Here is a 17424-nt window from a genome sequence, read left to right as displayed (position 1 = left end):
TTCAAGGAAAACTGGCAGCTTTTGTGATCAATGTTCAAATCTGAGATTTCAAGGAAAAATTAAGAATTGGGAAAATGTATATCTGCCATTTTGAGACTGTCAGCTTCCCAATACAGAAAGACTTTTATAATAAGATCAGCAGTGATAGTAATGAATGTCATTTTTTTGATAACTCAAGGAATCCATATTTTCCAAATGACTAATGCATGATGTTACAAAACCATGAATGGGTACAAAACATTCAAAGTGCAAGGCAGACCAATGCAACACGTAACAGAGAACAAGAAGTTCATTGATAGAGTTTCAATTTCACATTGCAACTAACCTTTAAGAAACTACTATTCATCCAGTTTAGGTTTTATGTCCCTCCCCAAAAATAAATAAGAATGTGCACCATTATTTGAGAAGCCTATAACATATTCCTTCCCCTTCCAACTATATGTCTCCGTAAGGCCAGGTCTACTTTATATCCTTCATTCAAAATGACATGTTACAGCAGACCGAATGCAGAAGCTATGAGGATCCAGCTGTCCTCTATTAACACAGACATTAAAGAACCAGTGAAATGTAAAACACCACCACCCTTCTCACTAAATTTTGTTTTGAAAAATAATTTTTGTTATAAAAAATGCTCATTAAAATATAATGGATTTACCATTGTTATTTTAAATGAATACATATTTTTTAAATGACGCAGTTTCAATTTGTGATACGGCAAATATATCACCCATGGAAACAAAAGTTCTCTGGGGTTGTCGACAACTTTAGAGTCAAGAAATGAAAAAGCGTGAGAACCACCAGATTAAATGAATCCTGCCAAAATACGAAGAGCTGCTTCGGATCATTAAAAACATGGAGTGTGTTTGCTTTGACTTGAGATAAGCAGGAAAAACAAAGTCCGCCCAATCCGCTGGTGCCCTCTTTCTATGCCTTTGAACACAATCAGGGCAAAGTTCTCCCCACTTCTGCAGATATTTTAATAGCCTTCGATGCTTCCTGTATTCTGCTCGGCTCAGCCTGAACATGCAATGGCACGGACGTTCCTTCCAGGCCAAGGCCCAGCCTCCTGACGCTTCTCATTCAATCGTCCCCAAATTTCCTAAATTCAATGGGTCCTAAGGTTTACAGACATCCCCTGTACGTGTATACTTTTCTGCATGGGGGTTAACGGGAATGTTGCCAAAAAGCTTGTGGCACATACGCTGTCCTACAGATAGCACCTGGTTTCTAAAAATACCATTTCTGACTCAGAATAAACTCGGTAGCCTGGAAGTGCATTAGCTGAGTTGACAGGATGATGGCCCAGTGGGCTTGTGGCACTTTCTTATTAGTAAACATTTGGGAAAAGGATACTGGGAAGCAGGAAGGTGAAAGAAACATCCTTCATCAACACATCTGGCAGTAAGACACCTAAAATAATCTAAAACTGAAAATACTGCAGGAAAGAAGAGGACAACATGCCGCATACAGTATATAGTACATACCGTTTACACATCACAGGTTAAGTCTCATTTTCCTTTCAAAGAACCGAAGTTCTCAGACTGATCAATCTGTTCCTAAGATTAAGATATAGTACTAGTTTCCAGAACCTACTAATCAACATGGAATCAACAAGGGAAGAAAAGTACAATCTAATATTAGATATGATGAATTTAACTCACCACAAAACCCCAATAATTTATATTTTGAAATAAGCCCTGAGAAAAATATCTTTTTGGAAATACAGTACTGTTAACTATTAATAAAAGGAAACAAGGTTTTTACTTACTATGGCATCTTTAACAATTTGTTTGGCCACTTGTTCTGGTTTGCAAACAGATGTGGTCTCTGAAATAAGACGAGTCTCCAAAGGCTAAAGGTGAAAAAAATAGACATACCATTACTGCCCACCGAGTTAAAAAATAATTTTACAGCCCTCCTCCCCAAATCTATACATAATTCCAGTTTTCTGCCTTTGAACTGATTCCTGTTTTTAGAATTATCTCTATCTAGATTTCAAATCAGTTTACTGATTACTGGTTACTGTATAAAATTCAGCCCAGTAGCTGAAGCAAGACAAGAAGACCCCAGCTACTCTCTGTGGGATGTGTCTCAGTTCCAATGAGGACCATCAGAGCTTAAGTTTAAAAAATGAAAAAAAATACCTTGCCCTGTCTTTATTTTCATTTTTAAAAACTCTTCTTTGGAGCGACATGCAACACATGTGCTCAAAAATTCTTTAGAAGGGAGTTTCAGTTAGAAGTTTCAAAACTTAAGCCTTAAATGGCATGAAACAATAAATTTTATTTACCATGTAGGCTTGAAAAAATAAAATAAAAAACAGAACATATTTTCTTAAAATAGAATAGCACAGTGCTCATAAAAGTCAAGTGTTTCTTGATGAACCTAAATTAACAGAAAAGCCCTTTTTTTAAAACATCTTTATTGGAGTATAATTGCTTTACAATGGTGTGTTAGTTTCTGCTTTATAACAAAGTGAGTCAGCTATACATAAACATATATGCCCATATCTCTTCTCTCTTGCATCTCCCTCCCTCCCACCCTCCCTATCCCATCCCTCTAGGTGGTCAGAAAGCACCAAGCTGATCTCCCTGTGCTATGCGGCTGCTTCCCACTAGCTATCTATTTTACGTTTGGTAGTGTATATATGTCCATGCCACTCTCTCACTTTGTCACAGAAAAGCCCTTTTGAAGGTGCCACCATTGATTCTTCCAGACCCCCAGGCTAACATAACCATGTATGGCCAGATACTCAGGAGATTTAAAGGCACTACGGCGCCCCCTACGGGACCCGCAGATCAAGGTAGAATTTTATTTACCCAAAGAAGTCAGCCTGACATTTTAGTGGAGGAAACACAAAAAACCCCAATTTAACAACAGGATCAAATCTTCACAGGGAAATCACCGTCCTTTGTCAGCTTTGGCTTCTGCCTAAAAGACCACTTACCAAATGTTGCAAATCTGCTTAGCAGATTCCGCTTACTCATTTGGCTTAAATTTACTTCTTTGAAATAGTAGTAATTTTTAAGAGGCAGCGCCAAAGAGAAATGCATAGAAGAAAAAGCTTCTAAATCATAAACATCTTGCTGCAGATATACAGCCCATGGAGCATAAGTGCCCATTTTTATGCTGTGTAGATTCACACTTAGTAAGCATCACTATAAAAGAGCGGAAAACACATCAATACCCAGTTCAAGGGGTAAGTTCTGATTGATTCCTTTCTCCCCCACTTTGTTTGCTCAGAGAGTGCCCACCACGTGTCAAGGCAGGTCCATCTGAACAAAGTGCAGAGCTGGCATTCAGCTCAGGATGACTGACAGTCGCTGTATTAATGTTAGTGTCCAGAGGTGATGAACGCTCTAGAGAAAAATAAGGCCAGGGAAGAGGATTCACATCTCACGGGAGGGATACTTGAGATAACAGAGGGTCAGGGAAGTCCTCTCCAAGATGAAGGCTGCACAGAGATGGAAAGAAACACAGGAGAAAGATCCATTTGAATATCCTGAGAGAGGATGGCAAGAGCAAAGCCTGCAGGTGCGAACAGGCCAGGCAAGCTCAAGGAACAGACAGGGCTCTGGTGTGGCTAAGGCCAAGGAGAGGAGAAAATGCTGTGGACAGGTGGCCGAGGTCCAGACAGTGTGGGACCCAAAAGGCTCGAGGCCTCTGGATTCTATTCCAGGCACGCTGGGAGCTAGGGGAGCTGCACTCTTTGATATACAGCCAACACCAACATGTGCTATTTAATTCTAACTTTAAATGACTTAAAATGAAATAAAATTAGAAATCCAGTGTCTTGGTCCCACTAGCTGCACTGCAAGTGTTCAACAGCCACAATGTGACTTCCATACAGGAGCGTGCAGGACCACTTCCACCATTCTAGAACATTCTACAGGACTGTGCTGAACAGGAGGTTTTGATCTTTTGGGTTTTTTTTTTTTTTCAGTTTTGTTTTTTGGCTTTTTTTTTACACAGGAGGGGTTTGACCAGGGGAGTGACAAGACCTGACTTGGGCTTTAAAAGGATCACTAGCTACTTTATGAAGAACAGATCCCAGCTGGGTAAGAAAAGGAGCAGGCAGACCAGGCTGAAGACCATGAGAGAAGTTCAGGCAAAAACATCACCGGTTCTCACTGCTGGGATGGTAGTGATATGTGCAGTTAAAAAAAAGGTCGGATTTGGGATAAATTCTGAGAACAGAGCCCAGAGGATGTGCATGTCAGCTGGATGTGTGGTGTGAGAGGAGGAATCAAGGCTGGCCTCGCGGTTTCCAGCCTGAGCAGCTGGGGGAATGGTAGGCGCCGGGTAATGAGATGGAAAATAATAAGGGGGGAAGGAGAGGGAACCGCAAGTTTCGTTTTGTAAATGTTAAGTCTTAGGCGCCCATTAGACCCCCGTGTGGAGACAACGGATTGGCAACCATTTCAGGTGTTTAAATGTATTTAAGGCCGGGGAGAAAATATTATTTTTAAAGAGTATTATCTTGTTAGTTAAAATACAAGCTGTACTCTCAATCAGAAAGCAAACACCTTATTAATTAAAGCTTGAAGATTCTTAGCAAAAATGGCCTTTGGAAATAGGGCTACATCCTCCAAGACTCTAAATGAAAGTTCCAGAAAGTTCGGAGGCCTCTTGCAAGCACATAAATTGAAAGGAACTCAATTTTCTGACTGATGAAAATGCCCCCAGGCCGAAGGGTGGAAAGACAGAAAATGGGAAAACGGGTTTCCTACGTTCAAAACTCGAAACAGGGCACAGAGAGGCATACTTACCTTGGTTTTGTTTTCTTCTGCAAACCCGGGGGTGTCTGTGTCTGGTGGGTAGGCAACTGTGACATAAACATTATACGGCTTCACCTGCATTTCAGAGACAACATCGACCCCTTCAGTAAACAAGATACAATTTCGCATGCTCCCTTATCAACCTGCACTGGCTGCCAGGCAGACATTCTAAATACGGCCCTGATTTTCTCAAAAGGTGGTGAGACCAACAGGGTGATTCTGTAAGAGAAGAACTACCACCAGGTGAATCAGGAAACTCCTGGTCCTGAAGATCATTTAGAAGTAAAGGCAAAAGGCTCACCCCAACCTCGATTCCAGAAAACAGCTGGCCCTGAGCTAGGGAGATTCGCCTCCTTCTAAGTTTCTTCCACTCCCGCTGACCAGGGGCCTGGGAGCTGCCCATGAGGGGAGCAGATGATGCTAAGGGGAAATCCGCTTGTCCTCCCTGCCACCGCACACCACTTGGGCTCGGTGGCCAAGGCCACGGGACAGGTCTACTCCTCGGCCATCAGGAAGGAAAACAAGTTTGTTTTCCTTTACGGCTGCTTCTCAAACCCTCGTTATGTTGATTTCATCTACAAAATATATTGAGATCATTCAAATCCCTTCCCCAATGCCCTTCTTGCGCCACCCCAGACCCGGGTCTAGAATTATATCCATCCCCTGAGAAGTGTGCTGGTTCAGGAACTCCCCTGCCAATGAGGGGCTCAGGGGTCACTTCCTCCACCACAGGGCCAGCAGACAGGACGCTCCCCCGCGTGGACCCCCCAGGTCAGACCAGGACAACCTCACCTGTGAACCATCTCATCCCACATCTATACGTGCAAACTCCTTCCCAGCTTCTCTTCCCAGCTCCCTGGCTCTCTCTGGAACAGAATCCTAGGCTTGTTTACCTCACTGCTGGGTGTCCTCACTCATAAACACACCCCCGACAATTCTAGAAGATTCTCCTGCTGGTCGGACAGGACACACCTTTCCCACTGACCCCGTGCTCCACGCTCGTATCTTGCCCTGAGGCTTAGTGACGCTAAGCAGGATGGATTAAACCATCAGAATCTCTGCCATGACTTTTGTTTGCTTCTGGCTCACTGTTTAGCCACACGGAAACGCCTAAGGAAGTTGGCAGCGGACAGGCAGCTGGTCATGAGGAAGACCACTGTGCGTCTTAAGGAAGCTGCAAGTGACAATACTATATTGCTTCCTCGTGCAACAGCCTCTGAGAGCATCCCAGGGTCCTGTGTTACATTTGGCTTTTTTTCTCCCTGCTTCCTTCTGTGAAGCACGGTCCTCAGGGCCGCGGAGGAGCCGCAGGGGCAGGAGAAGCACGCGGGCAGGACAGCCTGGCCAGCCAGCCCAGGAAGTGCAAGAGCAGAGGACGGTGTCCCTGCTGGTTCGGTTCCAGGCACCTAGGGCGTGAGAGTGCATTCACTCAACATCGCCGGGGCATGCAGCTTCAAGGCCCGGCCGTGCTCGTCAATAGCTCGGGATTCGGCCCGGCAGTGAGGCTGATGAGCAAGCAATTCCTCTTCCATTTGTTTTTGAGATACTGACTTTAAAAACTGTCTCCCACGGCCCTGCCCTTTGCTGTGCACAGACCAGAGAGAAACACCACCAAAGAAAGAAAAGCCAATAAGCAGTAATTAGACGGCCCACCCAAAGCCTGAAGCTGACTGCTCAGACGCGGTCGCTTCTGCACTGCTCCCTCCCCGGCAGTGGTACTAAGCTAACAGAAGACAGGATGTCAAAGCAGTGTTTCTCAAAGGCAAGGTTATGGCTGAGCTTCCAAATGGTTAAAACAGCTTTCCAGAACAGCTTTTTCCCGGGGTGGGCACAGATTGTCAGGGTTGGGAGAAACCAGTCCAATCCCTTTCTGGGTACTGGTATCCACCCTACAATCATGGAGCCAAATGACCCTCTCAACCTATGGCTGGATACCTCCAGTGGCTAGTAACCTAACCGCTGTATTTATTTATCCAACAAATACTTACTGCATTATTACTGCGCCCTCGTGGAGCTTACAGTCCCCTGAAACCCTTGGTTCAATAATTTGTTAAAATCTATATAAACTATATCTACAACCTTCCTTTAATCGACTGATCCCATAACCCCGGCAGAAAAGGAAATGAGGTTAATTTGGCTTCACTGGTTCTTGCTAAGACAAGTGCTGACTCCTCAAGCCCACTTCTGCTAAGAATTTATAGCCAGGACTTCACTGATTCCCATTTACGTAGCCCCTGTCTGCGTTTCCTTGTTCTGCTCACTGACCATTCTGTCTCCCCCACTGCTCTGCCCTAGTCCCATCCTGCTACCATTCCCACCCTTCTACCTGGCCTCATTCTCAATCAGAAAGACGACGCCCTACGTGCTCAAGAACTGGCTTATTACCAAAATTATCTCACCTAAGGTGTGCTGTTCCTCATTCCATCAAAGCCAAGGCATGGGGGCTGGAGGAAGGATTACAGCTGTTGACATGAAGCTCCAGAACTTAAGCTTCGGCTTACTTGTGGGCCATGGCGGGAAAAGACAGGGTTGGGGGGCGGGGCATGAGGCCAAGGGAAATAGAAAGGGGGACACCTAGTTTTCTTTTACTTGGTCTCTACTACCACATCTTTGGCTACACCCCACCTCAGAAGTCTGCTTTCCAAAAAGATCAACTTCTAAAATCTTTAAATGATGTATTTGTACCTAAAAGACTGAGTCAAAAAAGGACGACCAAAAAAAAAGCCAACAAAGCATTCTTTCAAATTTAGTCATTGTATGTAAAACATTTCTAGGTCCAACTTTAGTCTGGGGGTCAAGGGCTGGGGTGCAGAGGAAGATTTAAGAGTTCATTAAACCAAAAAAGAATGATAAACAGCACTTAGAGTCTGACTAAGTCTAGAAGGTTTCATTCACAAAAACACAAAAATCACCTTGGCCAAACAGACCAAATGATCCAGGTTTCAAAAACAGGATAAGTTTGGATATGTTTGTAAGGAAACAATTGTTTTGATGCAAGTTCTGCTATGAACAAACTAGATTTTGATTACTGAATTTACTTCCCCTCAAAGCTACTTTCCATGTACGTGTTTGTTTTTTTTCTTTTTTCTTAATTAATTAATTAGTTTATTTATTTTTGGCTGCGTTGGGTTTTCGTTGCTGCGTGCAGGCTTTCTTTAGTTGCGGTGCACGGGCTTCTCATTGCGGTGGCTTCTCTTGTTGCAGAGCACGGGCTCTAGGCACGTGGGCTGAGTAGCTGTGGCACACGGGCTTGGTTGCTCCGCGGCATGTGGGATCTTCCCGGACCAGGGCTCGAACCTGTGCCCCCTGCCTTGGTAGGCAGATTCTTAACCACTGTGCCACCACGGAAGCCCTATGTGAGGGCATTTTTAATGGAGTCCAAGTACGGAGCGAAGTCAAGCTGACCAGCAAGTCCAGACCGGCCACTTGCAGCCTGTGAGTCACGCGTGTCATCAGGAGGCTTCAGGGACTCGTCTGGACTAGCAGCTCCTGTCTTTTCCCTCTGCTTTATTAACATCTTCTTTCTACCCGAAAGGAAACCAGGCTGCCCGGATCATACACTTTGCCCTAAATGAGTGAATCCTGAAGTCGTTCTGCAAGACAAGACTCGGGGACAAAAAGCCCTCGTGCGCAGACCTTTCAATTCCAAACTATTCCTTCTCCTACTGGGTTTCTGAGACCGATGTGAAGGGGTGAGGCAACCCCTGACCTGAATTATAGACACGTTACAGAGGCAGACAGGGAGCCAAAAGGCAGAACGAGAAGGCATGGACTTTGTTACTATTTCTGTCACAGGGTAATGACGTGGCTCTGAGCAACCCAATGGCTTTACTGAAGACTCAGTTTTATTAATTAGAAGGTGGCATAACAACATCTGCCTCGTATATTTCACAAAAGTGTTATAAAAATAAGACGGTTATTCATAAAGGGACTTTTCAAAGTAAAAACTACAAAAGAAATACCGGTGTTCTTGTTGGAAATTTCACAGGCATACGTGCCCCATTGGCTAAGCATATATGACAATGACCTGTCATTGATTAAGAGGATCAAGGACATTGATGACAATGAAATTTGTGGCTGGTTCCTTTGGGATGAGAACAGCACAGTCTACCAGTCCCTAAGTGGCAGGTCGGGATTCTGTCACTGACCCGAGAACACGTCTGCACTGCAGTGCTCATCCAATATCTGGGCAGCGTGGCACTCTGCCATGTACCATCAAGGGCTCTTCTGGGGGCTCTCTGAATCAGGGGTCAGCAAGCTATGGCCCTTTGCCTGTGTTTCTACTGGCACATAGCCGCACCCGTTCATTTAAATCTTGCACAAGGCTGCTTTCCTGCTATCCCAAGAGGTGTGAGCAGCTGCATTAGGCACCATCTAGCCCTCAAAGGCTAAAATATTTATTCTCTGGCCCTTTACAGGAAAAAAATTTATCCACCCTTGATCTTAATCATTAAATGGGATTCTCAAATCACACTCTTACTATAAGAGGATTGGCCACAGTGAAGTTTCCTGTGGGCTTCTTAACATCATGATGTAGTGTTATATTTCAGTATACAGCTGACCCTTGAACAACGTGGAGGTCAGGGGCGCCGACTCCCTGCACGACCGAATTCCACGTATAACTTTCCAGGAGGCCCTCCGTACCCACAGAGCTGCATCCACGGATTCAACCAACCTCAGATCATGAGGTACTATAGTCTTTATTGAAAGAAATCCACAAATAAGTGGGCCTGCGCAGTTCAAACGTGTGATGTTCAAGGTCAACTGTATATAGAAATAGAAAGAATTTTACCTTAAAGTACGTGATTTTGGAAAGATACGTGAGATGCTCTCCAAGCATCCCCATGCGACAACAACGCAGAAGTCTACTTCACGCAAAGGAAGGTTATACACATCTGACAAGTGCTTATTTTATGCTAATCCTAACCACATCCTCCTTCCACAAGATGTTCTATTCGCTGTGAAGATAAAACGCACTCACATTCAATATTCCTTTAGGATATTAAAATATACGTATCAGGAAAGCCAAATGCAATTTTTAGTTTCTCATTTTTACAAACAAGGAAACTGAGATCAAGCTAAATGAATCTGTCCAAAAACTGAGAGCTACACAGTAGCTCTTTCTTCACACACGTTAGTTTTATTAGTCAGTCATAAAGGACAGACCTTTTTTGTTAAAGGGGTACCTTTAAAAATGTTAAAGAACAGCAACAACAAAGAGTTAAAGAATAAAATATCTTACAAACACGCACACAGCATCAGGCCAGTAAAGGCACACCTCACTTCATTATGCTTTGCTTTACTGCGCTTTACGGATATTGCATTTTTTACAAGTTGAAGGTTTGTGACAACCCTGCACTGAGCAAGTCTATTGGCAACATCTTTCCAACAGCATTTGCTCATTTCGTGTTTCTAAGACACATTTTGGTAATTCTCCCAATATTGCAAACTTTTTCATTATTATTACATTTGTCATGGTGATCTGAGATCAGTGATCTTCGATGTTATTACCAAGACCCACTGAAGGCTCAGATGATGGTTAACGTTTTTTAGCAATAAAGTATTTTTTAATTAAGGAATGAATGTACATTGTTTCTTTAGACATAATGCTATGCACTCTTAATGGACCACAGTACTGTGTAAACGTGGCTTTTATATGCACTGGGAAACCAAACAATTCATGTGACTCGCTTTATTGCGATATTCACTTTATTGCATCCGGAACCGAACCCACAAAATCTCTGAGGTATGTCTGTAATGCTACGAAGATGTTAGTAGTGCTAACTGTGTATTAAATTTTTATGCAATGAAAAGCACGTTAACTGCAAAGTTCAGGGGTTGCATCAATTCTCCTTCACTAATGCCAAATTTACAAATCTCTAATTTAATACAATGACACGTGTAAAGAAGTTACAGACTAAAGGGGAACATATATTGCTGGGCTGACTGAAGACAGCTCTTACCTCCATCTGCAAAGCTTCCGCCAATCCCCTGATGGCAAACTTGGATGAAGAGTAGGCTGTGAAACCAAATAAGCCCAACTGCCCCGCCTGGGAGGACACGAAGACAATCCTGCCCACGCGGCGTTCCTTCATGGTGGTGATCACCGCTCGGCTGGGGTACACGCTGCCCAGGTAGTTGACGCTCATTAATCTCTGCAGGGAACAAAGAGGCCGCGAGAACTAAGCAAGGTCAACGCCCCAAGGCTGCATCCCACGGGCATCCTGCCTTCTCACCAAGTCTGAGCTCGTCAGTGGAGCCCAAGTGACTGGGAGCTCAGCCGATCTGCTGAACGAATGAAGGCCTAATGATCCTGTAGGTGACCGTGACACACAGGACCTACCACTGGGAGCCTATTTCAATCTAGCCTTACATTCTCACAACGAGAGCACTTACATCTTTGCTGAAGACTGGTCAAAATTAGTCTTCTCCTTATAAAAAGTACACTGCATGTTACAGGTAACACTTTTCGAGAAACAGTTTTGAGGAAAGAGCTTCAAGTATTTCCAGCTCTATTAGTTCTAAGTGACAGGAAGACCACAAAGAGACGGGGACCAGGGTTGACAGCAGCGACTGTGGTGTAAAGCCTGGGCTCTACCATTTACTGCCTATTTGATGATGAACAGAAAAGTCAGACACTCTATTTATTTCCTCAGTGACAACAGGGTTAATATGGGTGTGATCTCACAGGCCTGCAGCAAGGATTGAAAGAGGAAACACAAGGCAAGCGCCTGGCACAGCCCCTGACCTGCAGCAATTACTCAATAAATGTCGGCTCTTATATTATGATGGGTAAGAACTCACAGAGGCACCAAGATCTACTTTCCCCTCATCCTGGGAACTCTTAAAAACCTTACATTTTCAACCTGAAAGTCTCAGGATACTGCATTACAATGTTTCTATATTAAAAGTCTTGTAAAAATACTAGATCTATCACCATGTGAAACCAAACACTTCACTGGCAAACTTTAAGTCCATCATGAAACGTTAACTCAACAGCATTAAGTAACTTTTAGAAACAATGACCAGAAACACCAGCAGGCCAGGGGGAAATACTTAGTTTAAAAAAAGCAGAGGGCAGGGCTTCCCTGGTGGCGCAGTGGTTGAGAGCCCGCCTGCCAATGCAGGGGACACAGGTTCGTGCCCCGGTCCGGGAAGATCCCACATGCCACGGAGCGGCTGGGCCCGTGAGCCAGGGAGAGGCCACAACAGTGAGAGGCCCGCGTACCGCAAAAAAAAAAAAAAAAAAAAAAAGAAAAGCAGAGGGCAGACGGTATTTACACCGCGACTGCAACTATTTTGAATATTAAATAAAAGTACATGTGCACAGGTACAAAATCAGAGAAATGTAGAAAATTGTAAGTGACTATGTTAGGGTTCTGGGATTCCCACTCCCCCCAAATGTTTTTTAATATTATTATATTGGTTTGACAAAAAAAGAAGGCATACTGAACCCATGTGTAAACCTTAGCTCCCTTCAGAGACCCCACTAAAATCTCAACAGAGATTTTTTTCAAGGCAAGAATCCACAAAGCAAAGAAGATCGCAGCAATGACATTTCGGACGTTGAAAAGAATGACAAGTGAGAACTAACCTGGCAGAAAGCTGAATGCGAGGGGAGGAGAAGATAAACTAAAAAAGCAAGATTAAACCACAGAAGCCCCAAAAGGCTCATGCAGCACACCAGGCACCGCCGGGGGCAGGAGGGCAGGCGTGGGGCTGGAGGACAGGAATGTGGACTGAGTCTGTTTAAAAAAGTCACATAGACAAACCCACCCACCGTCATAATCAGAGATTTCAGTACCCCACTTTCAATAATTGACAAACAAGCAGACACAAATCAGTAAGGAGACAGGAGCCCTGAACAATGTTATCGGCCAACTGGACCTAATCGACACTGATCGAACACTCCACCCAAAACAGCACAATACCACCAACCCTCGGTATCCATGGACGATTGGTTTCAGGACCCCCCCGCCCCGATACCAAAATCTGCAAATGCTCAAGTCCCTCATATAAATGGCACGGTACAGTCAGCTGTCTGTATCCTCGGATATGCGGGGTTGACCCTATATATTCTTTTCAAGTGCACAGGGAATGGCTATAAGATAAACTATATTCTGGGCTATAAAGCAAGTCTCAATAAATTCAAAAGGATTCAACTCATACAAAGTATGTTTGCTGACCACAATGGAATTCCACTGGAAATCAAAAAGAGAAAGATTTCTGGAAAATCCCCCAAATATTTAAAAACTAAGTAACACTTCTAAATAATCCAAGGGTCAAAGTGAAAATGGAAAGGGAAATTATACAATATTTTTAACCGAATGAAAATGAAAATACAACTTATCAAAATTTGTAGGATGCTGCTAACGCAGAACTTAGGTGGAAATCCACAGCACTAAATATCTGTGTTAGAAAAGGGAAAAAGCCTTAAATGGATGACCTCAGCTTCTGCCTAAAGAAGCTATAAAAAGAAGAGCAACTTAAAGCAAAAGTAAGCAGAAAAAAAAGTAATAAAAATAAAAGGAAATAAATGAAATAGAAAAAAAAATAGAAAAATCAATAAAGCCAAAAGCTGGTTGTTGAGAAGATCAACAAAATTGATAAATCTGTAGTCATACTGGTAGGAAAGAGAAGGAACACAAATTATCAACATCAAAAATGAGAGAGGTGACATCACTACAAACTCTACGGATGTTAAAATAATAATAAGGGAATATGATGAACAACTTTTGCCAATTCAATGACGTAGATGAAATGGACAAATTCCTTAAAAGAGACAAGCTACCAAAGGTCACTCCAAAAGAAATAGATAAAAAGATATAGATGTAGCCCTTCTTCTGTTAAAGAAACTAAAGTTAGAAACCTTCCCACAAAGGAAACCTCAGGCTTCACTGGTGAATTCTACCAAACCTTTAAAAAAGAATAAATCAATTCTACACAAATTCTTCCAGAGAATTGAAAAGGAGGGAATATTCCCCTCCTCATGCTATGAGGCCACCCTGACCCTTATACAAAAATCACAAAATAACATTACTAAACAGTATAGCTAATATCCCTCAAGAACAAAGAAAGGATAATAATAATCACAACCAAGCAACGTTTATCCCAGGAATGCAAGGTTGGAAACATTTCGAAACTAGTCAATGTAATTCACCGTATTAACAAACTAAAAAAGAACTCTATGATCATCCCAATAGATGCAGAAAAAGCATCTGACAAAATTCAACATTCATTCCTTATAAAAACTCTCTGCGAACTAGGATAAACTACTAAACTTGATAAAGGGCATCTACCAAAAACAAAAAACAGGGAGTTCCCTGGTGGCCTAGTGGTTAGGATTCTGGGCTTTCACTGCTGTGGCCCTGGGTTCAACCCCTGGTCAGGGTACTGAGATCCTGTAAGCTGTGCAGTGCAGCCAAAAAAAAAAAGAATTAAAAAAGAGAACAAAAACAAACTACAGCTAACATCATACTTAATAGTAAAAGACTGAGTGCTTTCTCCCTAAGGTCAGGAACACGACAAGAATGTCTGCTTTCACCAGCTTCTATTCAACACTGTACTGGAAGTTCCAGCCCATGGAATAAGGGTATGCAGATGGGAATGGAAGAAGTAACACTTGCAGATGACACGACCTTCCATGTAGAAAGTCCAGTGAGCGCTAGAATTAATAGTTGAGTTCAGCAACACTGCATGATCAGTACACAAAAATCAATTGTATTTTTCTATATTAGCAATGAACACTCAGAAATTGAAATGAAAGAAACCATTTACACTAACACCAAAAGACATGAAATACTGAAAAACAACGTGCGAGACCCATATGCTGAAAATTACAAAACACTGCTGAGAGAGATTAAAGAAAACTTAAGCTAAATAAATGGAGATATATATTATGTTATAAGGGTTAGAAGACTCAACATTATTAACATGTCTGTTCTCCCCAAATGGATCTACAGCAGCAGAGTAATCCCCATCAAAAACTACTCTCATTGATAGCTACAGGTAGATAAAACAAGATACAGCTCCAAGAACCCACAGAGAAAACCACTGAAAAGGAAAATTAAGAGAAGTGTGTTGGTGTTCCCCAAGACCACCTCCAGTGTGGGCGATTTGCTGGAAGGTCTCACGGGACTCTGCACACAGCTGTGCTCACGACTGAGGCTTATCACAGTGAAAGGACACAAAGCGAGACCAGCCGGGGCAAAAGGCACACCGGCCAAAGTCCAGAGGAAACCAGGAGCACATTTCCACGAGTCCTCTCCCTGTGGAGCCACACAGGACATGCTTAATTTAAGTCCCCCGGCAATGAGTCATGACAGCACAAACTATTGTGTACCTGCGATTTACATGCATGTGAACTTCAGCAAAATTAAAATGAAAAAAATTCCAAACAAACCAAAGAACATAATTGAGATAGAATTCATCTTAAAGAAAAAGGAACTCTTATCTTCAGAAAATGCATCAAACGTGGTAGTGTTGTTCTAACAGGGGGTGTCGGTGATAAGCCCACACCTGGACTTGACCAGAACGAGGCAAGTGACCAGACCGAGGTGGGAGAGAGCAGAGGGGCGCGTGACAGCCTGCAAAGGGGACGCCCTCTGCAGCACAGTGGCCTCCTGCCTCCTCTCAGGGCAGCCAGGGGTAGAGGGGCGATGGCCAGAGACGGCGGGGCCCACAGCAAACCATCCCTGGAACGAGGCCCTGTCACTGGAATAGAGCAACAGGTTTGGGGTTAACCAGCCTTCCTCTTTAAAGCCCAGTCCTTTCGGAGGTGAGGCCAATTCCAACATCCCCTGTCAGCTGCTTAAGCCCCTGCACCGTGCTGACCTCTGTTCTCACCGCCCTCACTCCACAGTGACCCACGCCGGCACCTCCATCCACTTCGCAACACCACCAACCCTTGTCTTAATCACCCTGACAGTCCTAAAAGTCTCCTGACACAGTAGGCAGAAAGAGCCTCTAAAAGCTGCGATGCAGATCTCACTACTCCCTAGCCTGGCTTAAACCCCTTCAGAGGTTTTCAACTGAAATCTAAAGTGGCCCCATCCCACATGCCCAGGGCTCAGGAAGCTCTGGCCTCCTGGCCTCCTAGTCAAGCTCCTGGAGTTTGCCCGGCTCTTTCCACCTCGGGGCCCCTGCAGCCACTGGCTCTCCGGACTGGATCTCCTTCTTGGTGTCTCTGCACCTGCCCTTCGGGTCACCTTCCACATTGTGTAAAAGAGCCTCCTCTTTTCCTTTCCCATTTCCTCTCCCCCGAGTATCAATACTTAGCGCATCTGTAATCACACTGCTGATAAGCTGGATCCTGCCTGGTCTGTCCCACCTCAGCTGGGCCAAGCCTTTATTCTCTCGCTCACCACAGCATCCCCGGGCCCTAGAACGACACTCGATTCACTAGAGGCTTTCTCGAATATTTGTGGGTTGAATGAATAAAAGACAAAGGACATTAATATTTACACACAGCTACCCTGAGCCGAGCATTATGTACCCAATTATGCTACTTCATCCTCATAGCCCTGGGAGCCGTACGTCCCATTCACAGAGATGGAGGCTGAGGATGGAGGAAAACCTGAGGCCAGAAGGAAGAAGAACGGTTTGCCTGAGACCACAGGTAGTAAATGGTTAGACTTGAAACCAGCTGTGCTAAGATTTAAAACTGGTTTAGACTGATGCCAAAGGCCAGCTTTTCTCCTACTGTCCCATGCTGCTGGGGACAGAGCAACAAATAGTCTGTGTGCGTGGGTACTGGTGTGGGTGGGAAAGAAATCAGTTGTTTTTCTAAACGAAAGTGAGACAGAATGAGAGACAGACAGACAGAAGGAAGGAGATAGTGTGCTGGAGACTGAAGGTTGAGAATAAAGTGAGTTTTTTAAAAAAAGATTAGATTTGTGCTTTTTTTTTAATATTTCAGCATATGCTTCATATTCTATACATGAATTTTACTTCTTCCTTCATCTCACCTGCTTCACGTTTTCTCCTTGTCATTGATACCCACACACAGTCACCTGGTCTTTTTTCTGGCCATACTGAGTGGCACGCAGGATCTTAGTTCCCTGACCAGGGATCGAACCCGCACCTCCTGCAGTGCAAGCGCGGAGTCTTAACTACTGGACCGCCAGGGAAGTCCCACACAGTCACCTGGTCTTATACTCTTAGTTCCTTCTATTCTTCTCAGTTATAAATCCCCACAAATCATTCACTCCATTACCTTCGGACTTCCATCAGACACACAATTGGAAACAATCCCTCCCCTTCTGTCCCTGGACACACCCCGCGTCCTGAGGTCTTAGCTTTACAACTATGCATTTATTTATTACAGCCACATAACTACTTACACCTCCATCCTCTTTGCCGTCCACAACCGGTCAAGGTGAGTCTGCTGATTCTCCCTTTATATCATCTTTCACGCACACACGCATGCACGCACACACGCATGCACGCACGCACACATATTCCTCTTTCGCTGGCCGCCTCTGAAGTCTCTCCCCTCATCATTTCATACCTAGACTACAACTATTTCCCACAACTGATTTTTTACACAGCTGTTGAGAAAATCTTCAAAATCTCCCTGTCAATACTTAGAGATAATGGCATACAGGTCAAGACAACTATCTTTTTTTTTTTTTTTTTTTTTTTTTTT

The 17424-nt window shown here is 43.8% G+C and overlaps 1 protein-coding gene across 1 annotated transcript in view; it reads right to left on the bottom strand.

Annotated features, from left to right (window-relative positions):
* KDSR (3-ketodihydrosphingosine reductase) overlaps nucleotides 1-17424 on the bottom strand; it is a 39075-nt gene that overhangs the window by 8636 nt on the left and 13015 nt on the right. The window contains exons 6-8 of the mRNA XM_024754880.1: nucleotides 10742-10933; nucleotides 4770-4853; nucleotides 1769-1852 (exon numbers count right to left, since the gene is read on the bottom strand). Coding sequence (XP_024610648.1) covers nucleotides 1769-1852; nucleotides 4770-4853; nucleotides 10742-10933 — 360 coding nt within the window. The remainder of the gene's footprint in view (nucleotides 1-1768; nucleotides 1853-4769; nucleotides 4854-10741; nucleotides 10934-17424) is intronic.

This window comes from Neophocaena asiaeorientalis, unplaced genomic scaffold, assembly GCF_003031525.2.
Source record: "Neophocaena asiaeorientalis asiaeorientalis breed wild unplaced genomic scaffold, Neophocaena_asiaeorientalis_V1.1 scaffold124, whole genome shotgun sequence".
NCBI lineage: Eukaryota > Metazoa > Chordata > Mammalia > Artiodactyla > Phocoenidae > Neophocaena > Neophocaena asiaeorientalis.
Note: the sequence above shows the minus strand (reverse complement) of the source record. Positions and strands in the feature narration are given on the sequence as shown.